General features: G+C 43.6%; 1 protein-coding gene across 7 annotated transcripts in view; it reads right to left on the bottom strand.

Moving 5' to 3' along the window:
- TIAM1 (TIAM Rac1 associated GEF 1) overlaps nt 1-14,284 on the bottom strand; it is a 362,433-nt gene that overhangs the window by 48,700 nt on the left and 299,449 nt on the right. For all 7 annotated transcript variants that reach the window (XM_074326168.2, XM_074326172.2, XM_019730167.3 and 4 more), the window contains one exon: nt 9,325-9,549. In XM_074326168.2, the coding sequence (XP_074182269.1) occupies nt 9,325-9,549 (225 nt within the window). The remainder of the gene's footprint in view (nt 1-9,324; nt 9,550-14,284) is intronic.

The raw sequence follows: 14,284 nt of genomic DNA, 5'->3' as shown, positions 1-14,284 counted from the left end.
GTGCACCTGAAACTAATAAAAAAAAAAGTAAAGGGATGAAAAAATGTTAGGCAAATGTAATGAAAGCCCTAAAAATGTCAGACAAAATAGATTCAGTCAAGATAAGAAGATGTGAACACCAGGAATTATTAAGCTTGATCCATGAATGTATTTCAAACCCTATTCTCAAGGATTTGTAAATGTACGTTTTCCCCAAGGAACAGCAATTTATGCAAGCCGGCCACACATTAGGCCACAATGTAAGTCTCAACAAATACCAAAGAATGTGTATTCAGGCAGCCCACACCAGCAGCACGTTTTTCTTGGAACTAAAGTTGTTATGAAAGAGCAAAAGGCCAATAACACCAAAGACAGTTTTAGAGAAGATAAACAAGATTGGGTTACTTTTCCTACCAGATATCAACATGTATTATAATGTTACAGTAATATAAAGCAGCGTAGAATTAACAAGGAGATAGCCAGACAGAACAGATAGGATAACAGAGCCCAGAAACGGCCCCGCCCGGATGTGGAAGTGTGATGCACAGCAGACGTTTCATTGCAGTTCCGGGGGAAAGAATGGAGCATTTGATAGGAGTTACTAGAACAGTAGATTACCCTCATGGAAAAAATATAAAGTTGACCCTTGCTCATACTATTCACAAAAATCAGTAACAGGGAGGTATCAGTCAGAACGTGATTAGCCCAAACTAGAAATCTTTCAGAAGAAAATATAGAAGGAAGTGTTGGTTACTTCTGGGGGGAGAAGAAATTATTAAACAAGATATAAAAAGCACAAATCATATGAGATAGAAAGTCAGATTTTACTACAATTGAAAATTTTTCTTGGTCAAAAGGCATCATAAATGAAGCAACACACATTATAGACTGTGAAGTTACGTTCCACACATATAACTGGTAAAATATTAATATACAGAATATAAAAGAACTCCTGTGAATTAATAACTTTAGCTCTATCTGATTTTAAGGCATATAGTCTTTTTTTACCCCATTATGTCATGCTTCTGCCCTTAGCTGAAGATAAAAATTAATAAAATACAAGAGTAAAAAGAAGGGCAATACAAGAGAAAGAGAAAGGACAAAGTCAGTAGACAGTTTGCAAAGATGACAGTGACAATCCCTCCCATCTCTTTAAGCACAGATCTCTGTGTCTGCTGTCCCACCCCATGAATTTGGGCTGGCCTTGCGACTTGCCTTGGCCAACAGAATGTGACATAAGTGGTGCTATGTGAATTCTAAGCTAAGGTCTCAAGTTGCCTTGCAGTTTTCGGTCTGGCCTCCTGGGAACCCTGAGCCCACCATACAAAAGACTCCAAGCTAGCCTCTTGAGAGTGAGACCTGAAGGAGAGAGGGATCAGGGTCAACCAATCACCAAATATGTGCCTGAGGCCATCTTAAACCAGCCCAGTCAGCCCAGATGGCACAGTCACATGGTGACTCTAGGCGAGGACAGAAGAACAGCCACCCAGCTGAGCCCAGCCCAAATTGCTGACCACAGAACAGTGAGCAAATGAAATGGTTGCTTTGGGATGGTTTGCCATGCAGCAATAGATAACAAATAAATGGTTAGGGGGAATTTAGTAATCAAAGAAAGCCAGGGGCGGGAATTGACAGGGGCACCTCAAGAAACCTGAAGAGAGACCAACATGGCAGGAAGAGAGAATTCAAATAGGAGAAATCATATTCTTGCTCCCACAGGTCAAGGCCTTCTCAGGACTCCCCCCCAGCTTAACACGTTGCGTACGGATCACGAGAATATTCACGAGGGATTTAAACCCCGCTGTACGCAACGTGTTAAGAGGCTTATACAACATTGTCGAGTTTTTTGGGCAATCTCATACAAACACAGTTTTGCACCTTCGTACTCACGCTTCTCTTCGCTATAAGAGACTTTCCACTAACAACAGACACTGAAGGAATTATCCTCTTGGTCCTGGAGGTAGCTGCCTCCATTTTCTTACCAGTACATGCACAAACAGAGAGCTCTGCTAACCATCAGAGGATGGGAAAACCAAAGACAAGGCTGAGAGGTGATGGAAGAAGGGGTCTGTGCAGGGGAGCTGCCCACTTCACCTCCACTCCGTCCCAGCATTTAGCACACCACCTGGCACAGAGGGGGTGCCCAGTCACTATTTGGCGGAACAGAGAGGCCGCAGGGCCACATCTAAAGGGACAAATGACAAATGGGAGACTGGGCAGCCCCAGAGAAGGCAGGAGCACAGAGCAGGGCTGAGGCCCCAGCTGGACAGGACCTACAGGCTATTTCAAAAGCTGCTGTAAAGAACAATGGTTGATATGAACAGGTGTGGTCATGCTTTTGTTTTGTAATATTATTTCCACATCATGACAATGTTCTTGTGATTGAGAAATCCTTTGCAACTAGCACAGCCCACTCAAAGGGACAGACACAATGAGACGAGAAGGACAAGCACATTAATGTAAGCTTATATTCATCTTATCTTTGATTTACTCAGATTAGACACATTCACTCTAGCTACATTCAAATCCATTTGGGACTTAAATTTAAAGGAGGAAGGAAAATGTCTTTGCCTTATGAGTTATATTAACAACACATGTTAAAGAAAGCAGATTCTTCAAACATTTCCAAAGACGAACCAATTATGACATTGATTTTTTTTTTAAAGACACTTATTAATACCTGAGTTCAAATGTCTTCAAGGAAAAACAAATTGAGGGGAAGGGGACAAGAAAAGGTTAGACTAACAATAAAGACACTTAGCTGGAATCAATCATTAGGCTGTGGTCATATACTGCTTTTCAGTCATTTTACTGTCAGATAAGAATCCACAGAAATACTCATAATGTATAAGATCAACATAAACACCTGGCCCCACCCCAACAAATGTAAGAAATAAAACCAAAGCAATTATACAGAAAAACAAACAAACAAACAAACAAACAAAACGACTGGGAAAGCAAAATATAAACTACAATAAAAAGGGAAATCCAACACTGCAACTTTAACTTGGTAAACAAACAATAACTTCTTTCAAGCCAAACTTCACATAATCTCAGTGTCTGTTTCCCTACAGAGTGAAATTTCAAATCCATAAGAACTGTAGATGTAGGCCTTACTGATCCTGTCAGCTTGTCATGAAAGTCGAATAATGTAAGGTCCCTTAATGTTCTTTAAAAATATAAAAATGGAGGCTCTTGATCTCTGAAACAACTTTCCCCCCTCCCTGCCCCCCACATACACACACAGGATTTGATGGGTGTCATCAGTCAAACCAACCCAGCTGGAAATCAAGACAGGCGTTGGGATCTCCCCAGCAGGGCCAAGCGAGGCAGACCACGTGCTGTGTGACAATAAACAGCGCTCACAGTTTATAAAGCCCACACTCTGAATTTTATCGACAAACAAATAGAAGATGTGTGCTACTGGTATCTGTGAAACCTCAAAGACTCTGAAGAACTGAACCATATTTGTTTGTGGGAAGAGAAATCTGTGCAGTTCCCCTTTCTCCACTCCCCCTCCCTGCTGCCTGATGGTCTCCTGTCTTCAAAATCGAGCTGCAGACAATGTGTGTGGCACATCAGCCCAAAATAGAACCTTACATACACTTCACGGGTGCCGGAGGGAGAGAAACACGCTCTGTGCCACAAATCAAATAGGTAGATGTCCGTGCTGGGTGCTTAACGATTCCCCACTCTGACCAAGGTGTCTTCAACGCTCACGGCTAACACAGAAGCTCTGCTGTTACGGTAAAAACTGCTTAATCTGCTTCCTGCAGGAGGAATCTGTGCACTCACTCCAGGCTGCCATCTTCCACGTAGCATCAGACAGACGTGCCCCAGCTATGCCAAGTGGGCTGATTCTGCAAACCCAATGTCGGCCCTAATTGGCTTTAACACACAAGGGTCGGTGTCGACCAGAGATGCTTGGCTCTCCTCAGCTCAACTCCCAGAACGACCAGCTTTCAAATAAGAAGCTACTCAGCTCTCTGAGCTCTGGCACTTTTATTGTTATACTGTGGACTAGTCACTGAGCTAAATGAGGGCCCCTGCTTTGCTCCAACTGGTCAAGCAGAAGTCCAGGGAAGATAAAGTAGAGCTGAATTCACCACAAAGGGAAAATGGATGTGAGCTTGATGACAAAACCTAAAACGAGAGGCAAACAGACGTTGAAGCGCTGGAAAGCCATCACGGATGCCGCCTTAGCCACGATTCTGATAACTTGCATAAAATTTGGGGGGTTTGCATAATTACTGATTGAAATATCTTTGTTTCAAGGGTTCATTTCAAGTGATAAATACGTTAAACTAGGACATTTTTACTCACATTTGGGGGAAAAAGCCAACATTCAGAATAAGCATCACATTGTTCTTAGCTCTTCCCTTGTCTCAAAAAAAAAAAAAAAAAAAAAAAGCCAGAAAAGAGTATTTGTGTTGGAATTCTCTCAATAAATGTTTTATAAAACTTATTTTAGACCTAGATTTGCTTTCATGTACTGAAGTTCACTGTAATATTTCCCTAACTGGCTGATGGAGGTACACCTGCTAATAAACCAGGTCAGTGCATCTCAACTGGAGGAGATTTTGCCACTCAGGGCACACCTGGTAATGTCCGAAGATAATTCTGATTGACACAAATTGGGGGAGGGGGCTACCACTACCTTGCAGTGGTGTGTAGGAATCCCGCTAAACATCAATGCACAGGACAGCACCCCCACAACAAAGAATTATCTATCGGGCCCAAAATGTTAACAGTGCCAGGTGAGATCAGTGTTCAAAATAAATCACACAGGCACATTAGAGAGGCTTTTTGGAAACCTCACACACACAGTTTCACAACTTCCTACTCCAGCTTCCCCTTCAGGCCAAGGTTCTCTATAATAACAGCCATTGAAGGGACTATCCTTTTGTCTTGACATCCTTCCCCCCAATTTTTTTTTTTTCTTTTTTTTTTTTTTAACCAGGATGCACCTGAACAAATGCTGGGGCAGGGGGAGAGATGAAAGCAGCCCCAGTTTTCAACTTTTAGCCCCAGTAAAATTTCAACAAGGACGTGTGGATGACAAGTGACCGAGAATGGGAAACTGTGCCTTAGAGAGAGAATACTTAGGATGGAATCTCCTTATCCAGTCCCTGGCTGTCTAAGCCAACATGACAACCCATTAATGGTGCTTCTTTCCTATATCAAGGGATAGGAAGACGAAGAGTGCACTGCAGATCACCTAACAGTGTCATTACAGAAATCTCAAGGAAGCAGACCACAAAATGTTATCCACAAATACCACTGTAGATGGTTTACATGTGACCATAACGTGCCAAACATTTTATTCCACCAGGACAGAAAATGAGAATCAATAACCAAGAATAGCTGGTGACATAAGGTCATGGCCCCCATCTTAGCTTCACGTTAGAATCACCAGAGGAGTTTTAAGCAACCACCAAACAAATGCACACCCAGGCCCCACCCCAGACCAAGCGAATGAGGATCTCTGAAAAGGGGCCCGGGTGTCTCAGCCTTCTAGATGCTGCAGAATTCACTTCTTTCCACCTGGGAAAGGAAAATGCTTTGAGTATAATTCATAAACTTAGTTATCAGACGATTGTTGTTGCAGATTGAGGTGGAGTAGAGAGCAGTGAGATAAAAAACCGGCAGCCTCTGGTTACTCTTCCCGTCCCCAATAAGAGATGGTGCTCTGGATCCATAACATTTACTGAACCCTTTCTAGGACCTATTCAAAACACTCTGCTACTTTTATAACTCAATCACTCCTCACAACAACCTAGTGACATCAAAGTGTGCAATTATCCCCACGTTATGTATGAGGACACCAGGGCTCAGAGAGATTAGGCACGGCCTATTCAAAGTCATGAAGCTAATAAACAGAAACGGAACTCATTACCAAGGAACCTGGTTCCAGAACCCACTCTTAGCTCCTAGGCTGTGATGCCACTGCATAGAGAAAACGCACCTCTGCGTGAGAAAGAAGCTCAGAAATAATCCAGCCCTGAGAGCTAATCACGTACCGTGTTTCCCCAAAAATAAGACCTACCTGGACCATCAGCTCTAATGCGTCTTTGGGAGCAAAAATTAATACTATAAGAACCGGTGTGATATGATATGATATGATATGATATGATATGATATGATATGAGATGATATAATTATATTATATTATATAAGACCCGGTATTAAATTAAATTAAATTAAATTAAATTAAATTATATTATATTATACCCAGTGTTATATTATAGTAAAATAAGACCGAGTCTTATACTAATTTTTGCTCCAAAAGACGCATTAGAGCTGATGGTCCAGCTAGGTCTTATTTTCGGGGAAACAAGGTATTTCAATCACAGCTCTCAGTGCAGGATGGGCCGAGCATGCACACTTGGGCTCGGAAGATGGGGCAGCCGCAGGGCCAGCTTCCCTCAGCCGGGCAGCAGCCAGGGCCCACGTGCACCCCCGTGTCCCTGACATACTGCAAGGCTCTCTACCAAGGATGCCAAACATCCCCTAGGACCATCTTAAGGTGGTCCCTGCATCAAACCTCAAACCTGCCACTCAGCATGCTTCTTATTTTTAGTTCCTTCTAAATTTAGATGAAGGCTGTAGTCCAGCTTACCCATTGTACACATGTTCTTAGTTGTTTTCTTTTCTATTTTAACGGCAGCTGTCTGTGGATCCTGCTTTATCGCTGTCTCATTATGGAGCAATCTTTCAGGTTATTTTAGTTATTTTATCCTGTTTACTTGCCTCCCCTTTTATCTTTGACCATTAAATGGGGACTAGGAAGTGGCAGCAAGCAGAAAGCAGACAGTCCAGGACCCAGATGGGGCCTGAGTGCCTGCTGCTCTCCAGCCAGTCTAATCGGGCTGCCTCTGAGCATTTGAGAATTCTTCTGGAATTTACTAACATTGAAGCCAACTTAGAAACCTTACAAGAAAACCAACACTGGGACCTTACTTTCATGCTTTGTTCTTGAACCAGTCTGATTACCTAACTTGACTGAACAGACTTTGTTCTGAAAGATTTTTGATCATTGCAAAATATTAAAAGACGAAGTAGTTAAAAAACAAAGAACTACACTCAAATGCAAATTTGAGGGCATAATCATGTCATAGTTATCATTATAACTTTCAGAATCTAGCTCAGTGTCTGGCACACAGTAAATACTTAACAACTGTCAGTTCCAAGTTATGATCATTCACTTCAAAAAAAACAAAGCAATGAATAAAATCTTCTAAGGATGACTTCAAAATGGAAGTTTTAATGTGTTTTAAATAATGTTAGGTTCAGGGGATTTAGCACTCAGCCTTCAAAGGCGTCTGTCTGAAGGAGATAACATAAGGTAGGATACAAAGGTCAGCTGTTAATTTTAAAACTCCATCATATAAAAGATAGGATAGCAACTCTCTCTCTCTCTCTCTCTCTCTCTCTCTCTCTACATATATATATATACACACACACACTACAATATTTCTAAAACAGATACCTATATATAAATACATTTTTTTTAATTTTCAAAATTTCCAAAATGTACACACACACACACACACACACACACACACACACAATTTTTTTCAAAGAAAGAAATACACCGAAACAAAGACTATCTTGAAAGAAACAAATTGCTAGCAGTTTCAGCCACACTTTACATTAGGGTCAGCAAGCTTTATCTGTAAAGGACCAGATGGTAAATATTTTCAGCTTTGCAGACCATTAAGTCCCTGTCACAACTACTGCAACTCTACCATTGTAGCAATGGGAAAGTGGCCACAGACGAGACATTAATGAATAGGCATGACTGTGTTCCAATAAAAGTTGATTTATAAAAACAGGCCAGAGGCTGGACTTGCCAACCTCTGCTTTATATCCATAACCCATGGGAAGGACTCAGACAGAAAAATAAAAATCCAAAGAAAGTTGAAAACGCACTAAGATTTGTAGTATGTACATCCAGACCTGATAAAATCCTTGGAGAAACCAAATCTAACACAATGTGCCTCATTCCGTCTTTACAGAAACAACCCGCTGTGAACTGTTTCATGGGATCAAGGCTGCCATCTTGTGGTCACACAAAAGAACAGGCTTCGCGGTTTCCATTTCCTATCATTGAGGGTACATACAGTAGCTCCCCGGAGTCATTTTCTAAAAATTTGATTGGGGTGTGGGTACCACAACAACATAATGAGTCAAGGAAGTCAAAAGTAATGAGTGCAATTGATTTTCTGAAGCTTCATCTTGTCAAATTCTTCCAGAGATCCACTGAACAAAAGAATGAACTGTTACAAGGCTTCTGCTCGTGATCTTTTTTTATCAAGCCAAGCTTTAACAGGGAGTTTGAAAAAATGACAGTGGCAGGGCAAGGCTATTCAAAGTACCTACGCCTCCATTTCAAAATGAAAGACTTTCTATCTTTAACCTCAGTTTTTAAAAGAACATAAATGCATAACCCCCACTTACTAAGTGAACCCCAACTCTAGAACCGGTCATGGAGAAATAGGTGACAGCAACACGCTGCTCACTGGATGGCTCATGACTCTCGCTGAACAAGGGTGGGCGGTTGTGCAGCAAACTGAAGAAGACATTAGCCGGAAGTGAACTGAGGAGTAAGAGACACACAAGCAAGGAAGAATAGTGTGACAGATCAGGGCCCATGTGAAAGATGCCTTTGCAGGGTCCTGGGGAGCCAGAGGAGGGAGCCATTGCTGTGGGGTCCAAGGCTTCCCGGGGCGGGGAGCGTTCAAGCTGCTGCTTGTACAGGAGAGTGAGGTTGCCAGAGGGAAAGGGAGGAAAGGTGTCAGCCCGAAGAAAAGCAGATGGGGCAGGGTGGGGGTTAAGGTGGGCTCATGCTCAGACTCCAAATTGGAAGACCCCAAGAGAGAAGTGGACCAAACAAGACCTCATGTCCCCGTCACACAGAAAGGAAAGCAGGGCTGGGTCGTACGGGGGACAACAACATGGAAGGCAAGGGTAGGACTCAGAACCCCAGCACCTTCCGTGACTCCTGGCACTTCCATGTCTCCCTATCTCTAGCCACAGCCAAAAGATGGCGGCCTCTGCCCATTTGTCTTTCTCCAAAATGACAGCAGCAACAGCATGGTGAAGCTTTCTGTGTGTGACGGGTAGATTTTGTAGCAAAACAGTTATTCTCCAAGAACAAGAAGTTCCCTGCCCCTTTGACATTTCAACAGGAAGCCCACGTTCAGTCATCAGCTCCTCTGACTCACATATTTTCTACGACCTCCCAGACCCAATCCACCGAAACATGCAAGCTACTTGGTCAGCTTCCCAGGGCCTCGGCCAACCTGAGCTCAGACACGCGTTCAGCTCTGCGCACAGCCATACCTGGGTTGCTGGTGAGGAAGGTGAGGGGGCTCTCGCCGAGGTCCACAGGGCCGTCCACTCGGTGGGGCGGGCTCTCCAGCAGCTCCGCTCCTCCCTCCAGCTCAGGGTAGGTCCTCACCAGGAGGCCCAGGGACGGCTGTGTGAGGAAATCTTTGAGCATCGATGAGTTCAGGGTACCGGCAGAATGATTATTGATCTCGAGAATCTCATCTCCCGCTTTCAGGCCTGCCAACGCGAGATGGAAAATGTTTAATTTCACATGCACACAAAGCAGCAGCAGCATCGAATCAGATCACAGCACCTTAGAAGCTGTGCTGTAAAGGGCACACCGAGTGCTCGTGTTACAGGCCCAGGTGCTGCTGCACACAGACTGGTAGTGCTCACAAGTGGTCCCCCGGTGATCATGTGCACCTCGGTTCCAGAAGGTTCTAGACTCAGATGCTGGAGCATGCCTATCCTGTTCTGAATACACTGACTAAACAAATTTATTCCTTCTTGAACCTATGTGCTCCAAGCACCTGCCAATTTCTCCTCATAAATGCTAATTCTGGCTATTGCCCTACAATTTTGAGGGGAAAAAAGAAATGCTCTCTGATTACTGTGACTAACATGTTTTGTACATGCTCCTGCTGCAGTGTACATGTGTGGCACAGTCAGCTAACATCTTCGATCATTTCTATGGAACCAAAATGCAATGAGCTTCCTCTGGCTATGACTACAGAATGTCATCTTACTTCAAAACACATTTACAGACAACAGTTCACAGACCCAAACGTGATCATTTTTTGCCTTAAAAAAAAAAAAACTGTATCGAGACCATGGGTGAATCTCTTTTGGAAAGTTCCCAAAGGTTCTGTTACTTTTGCAAAGCAGGTTAGGGAAGGTGCCAAAGTTTGGAACCCAAAGGACCAGTCGTGAACAAGCCCAGTGACTGACCCCGGGGCAGTTCAACTGGTATTATTAGGTTGGCGCAAAAATAATTGCAGTTGAAAGGTTAAAAATAATTGTAAAAACTGCAATTACTTTTGCACCAACCTAATAAGACTATTTCAGTAATATGAGAAAGGGGGAGGTTAGGGAAGAACGTGAAATAAAGTATCCTTTCAGCTAAAAAGAACGGAGCCTGATTCTTATTTTATAGACTGATGTTGAAAAACAAACTTGGAAAAGGAAGTGAGTAAATGGCAAAGAGAAATGATAAATTGCAGAAATGAGAAGCCCCCAGCCCCTCCGGCATCCATAAGCCCCACCTCTGATTCTGCAGAAAAATGACTCTACAGAGAAGTCTCACTTCCCAACTTCAGTGAGTCACACCCTTTGGCCATCTTTACTCAGCCTTCCAAAATACTTGAAGTTGATTTTCCATCACAAAATACTCCAAGAAACATGGGTGGAGAGGCAGTGGAAGAGAAATGAAAATGTTTTCCTCTGTATTGGGGGTGGACTTCTGGGACGCCAACCATTCCATATTTAGGTGACAGATTTGGGCATCACAGCATTTGAACTGAAAATATAAAACTTCTACACGTGAAAAGTAGTGTGTTTTTTCTTTTTTAAGTCTTCTCTTGGCAACACTCCTCTTGGTTAGATATTAGAGGAGGTAATATAAGGAGAAACAACAACAAACAAAAGACTTCAAAACTGAAAACATCTACAATTTTTTTTTAAAGAAGTTCCAGGTTTACTATAACTGGTGGGGCAGGAATGGTGGGGTTACACAGGGGCCCCAACAAGGTATGTATGTCTGTGTCCCAGAACCTGTGAATGTGACCTGATAAGGAAACAGGACCTTCACAGTTGTAATTAAGTCAAAGATCTTGAGATAAGATTATGCTGGATTATCTGATGGGTCCTAAGCCTTCCAATATTGATGTGTCCTGTTAAGAGACACAGAAAGAAGAGGAGAAGGCTACACAAAGAAGGAAGCGGACACAAGCCAAGGATGCCTGGAGCCGCCAGAAGCTGGAAGAGGCAGGATGGAGTCTCCCCTAGAGCTTTCGAAGGCTGGACAGCCCCGTGGACACCTTGATTTCAGACTTCTGGTTCCCGAACTGTGAGAGAACAAGTTTCTGCTGTTTTAAGTCACGCTGTTTGTGACAGTTGTTTTATGGCAACCCTAGGAAACTAATACAGGGGGGCCACCTGAGTGAGTTACCCTCAGTATTAATAAGGGAAAGGAGGGGAGCAGCAGTAGTGAGCGACGACGTGCTTTGTGGGGGTCCTTCTGTCACAACGTCGCGAGTAACAGAGCGGTGACTGTGAGCATGTTATTGAATCTCTCCCAGCCTCAGTTTCCTCGTATGTAAGAGGGATACTGGGTTAAATGAGATGAAATAACCCCTGTAAAACTCTTAGCACAGCACTTGGCACATTGAAGGTAGTCAATACGCACTAACTCTCATTATTAATATTTAGTAGAAGGAAGAAGAAAACACTTCTAACAGAAAACTGCAGCCTGCTCAGAACTCCTCTCCACCTGGCCATGGTAAAAGCTGTGAAGTGTCTAAGCTGCCTAGAGAAATAGGGCACACGGCTTTCTCCACTGGGCTCTGTCCTGTGTAGCCATCAGAAAACCACTTAGATGACAGCAGAGAAGATACCAGACCCCAACTTCAGCTAATTCCAAAAGCAGAATGAGGGACCAAGACAAACATTACCAAGGTGAACAAAGATAAGTGTAAAACGTCATTTCTACAAGCATAGCCAATGTGAGACCCAACCTAGAGTAGGGCACAGGAAGGAGGAGAAATATGGAGACTAACCATCAGCCTACTACAAGCCAGAAGCTCAAGATGGCTCACAAAAATAAGTAAATACGAACCAAACACAGGCTGAATTCGTGTAAACTGAATACTCAGGTCCAATAAGGCTGATCTCCACTAAACGGCCCCCATTTTCACCACAATCTGGTTGTCTTAGGAGGAACCCTGGCCCCTGGACTGTGTCCAGAGGGCAATGACCAGAGTTGTATTCTACATTTTACTAAATGGTTGAAGGAGCTGGAGGTAGTGAATGTGGAAAAGACAAGACTTAGCCGTTGGACCATGATGGAGAGCAAAGGCCGGCTATAAAGGGGGAGGCGAAACAGGGAATGAAAGCTGAGGGGGGCATGTTTTGTAATCAGTGACATCCACAAAGAGGCTGTGTGGCCCAGAGTGAGCTCTGGAGTGTTGGGAGATCTTCATATCGAGGCTGGATTTGACATCAACTACCCCAAACAGCTTTCTTGACACTGCCCTCTACACGCCTGGTATGAGGATAGTGTTTGCAGCCCAGGTGGACAAATGGACATCACTTCCATCTGTAGAGAACAGCACTACGTGAAGCAAGGGGGTTGGAGCAGACGACCGTTTGTTTTTATCTGACGCCAGTGTTCTTTGATTCCAAGAACTAAAACAGGATGTGACTGAAAGCAGGGCAGAGTCTTTCCCCACCCCCGTACCATGCCAACCAGCACACTCACAGTGCTGAAAGAGATCAAAATCAGTCTTTGGGTTTGAAGGGGAATAAACCCTGTTGCTTCTGCTCTTCACTGAGACGCAACTTGGTGAATGAATCGAACTCTGGCCTCCAGGCTGCCAGCGGCCTAGAAAGTATGGAAGGAAAATGAAGGAAAACACTTTTCCATGACAGTTAGCAGTGTATCTAAATTACTTTGACTTAATTTCCTCTTTGTCACCCGTCTACCACTTCTGTCATAGCCAAGTTTGCAGGTTGTATTTCTCCAATGCTTACAGCACAGGGCAAAATAACACACACCGGTGGCTTGCAAGCCATGAACACCCAGAACTAAGCTGTAGCAGAACATGGAAGGAGGTGGAAAAGGCTGGCATGCCATCATTTTCCCAGTTGCTCCATCCATCCAGCAGCTCTCCAACAGAACAGACAGAGGTCTTAAATCTCAGCACTACCCAGACGTGTTGGTCTCTTACATTCAACAGATATTATTTTGCCACTGCCTGAATGAAACTAAAATTTCCATACCACGAAGGATGAAATGAAGGCGGGTTTTAAGCGCTAACTTCCTGCCCAATTTGTTTATGGTGAGTATGGTGGGTTCAGTGGTGTCCCCAACCTAGTATGTCAGAATGTGGTCTTATTTGGAAACAAGATCTTTGCAGATATAATTAGTTAGGATGAAGTCATACTAGATAAGGAGGGGCTCTAAATGCAATGACTGGTGTTCTTATAAAAAGGCTGTGTAAACACACAGAAGACACTCAGGAAGGGAGGCCATGTGACGACAGAGGCAGAAATGAAGACTGATACAGCTGTGAGCCAAGGAATGCCAAGGATTGCTAGCAGCCGCCAGAAGCTGGGAAAAGGCATTGGACAGATTTTTCCCTCAAAGGCTGCAGAAGGAAACAACCTTGCCAATACCTTGATTTTGAACTTTTGGCATCCCAAACTGTAAGAGAATAATTTTCTGTTGTTTTAATCACTTAGTTTGTGATAATTTGTTACTCTAGCCATAGGAAATCAGTATAGGAAGTAAAAAACCTAGGTTGAAAAGATTGTCTCAGAGTAGAAGGAGGATGGAGAGTTGGGGTTCCACAAATATCCTAGGCTGCACTATGAGCCCTTGTAGGGATACAGGCAGAGTGTAGCAGAGAAGAGCTCCCTGCAAAGGGGCAAGAAGGCTGGATCCTGAACCCCTAGGTTGTCAACTTCTGCAAAGATTCCTCCATGAATGGCAGCAACAGAACATCTGCTTTGAAGGAGCTTTGCAGGCTCAGGCAATGGCCAATGTCAGCTTTGACCCGTGTGGACCAAAGCGCAGAGGGGTCTTCCCAAAAGCTCTGTTCCAGGAGGACCTCCTGGGACCTCCATCCATGCTAGACAGTAGGGATGTTCACTTAAAATTGGCATGGAATTCCCCACCATCCTCATGGAAATAGGCTCAGAATCAGATTTAAAATCCAAGAATACGACATTTCTTACACACCTGAGTTTATGGAAT

This window comes from Rhinolophus sinicus, chromosome 17, assembly GCF_057876585.1.
Source record: "Rhinolophus sinicus isolate RSI-liver-muscle chromosome 17, RSI-T2T, whole genome shotgun sequence".
Taxonomy (NCBI): domain Eukaryota; kingdom Metazoa; phylum Chordata; class Mammalia; order Chiroptera; family Rhinolophidae; genus Rhinolophus; species Rhinolophus sinicus.
This window is presented reverse-complemented; position numbering and strand designations above follow the sequence as displayed.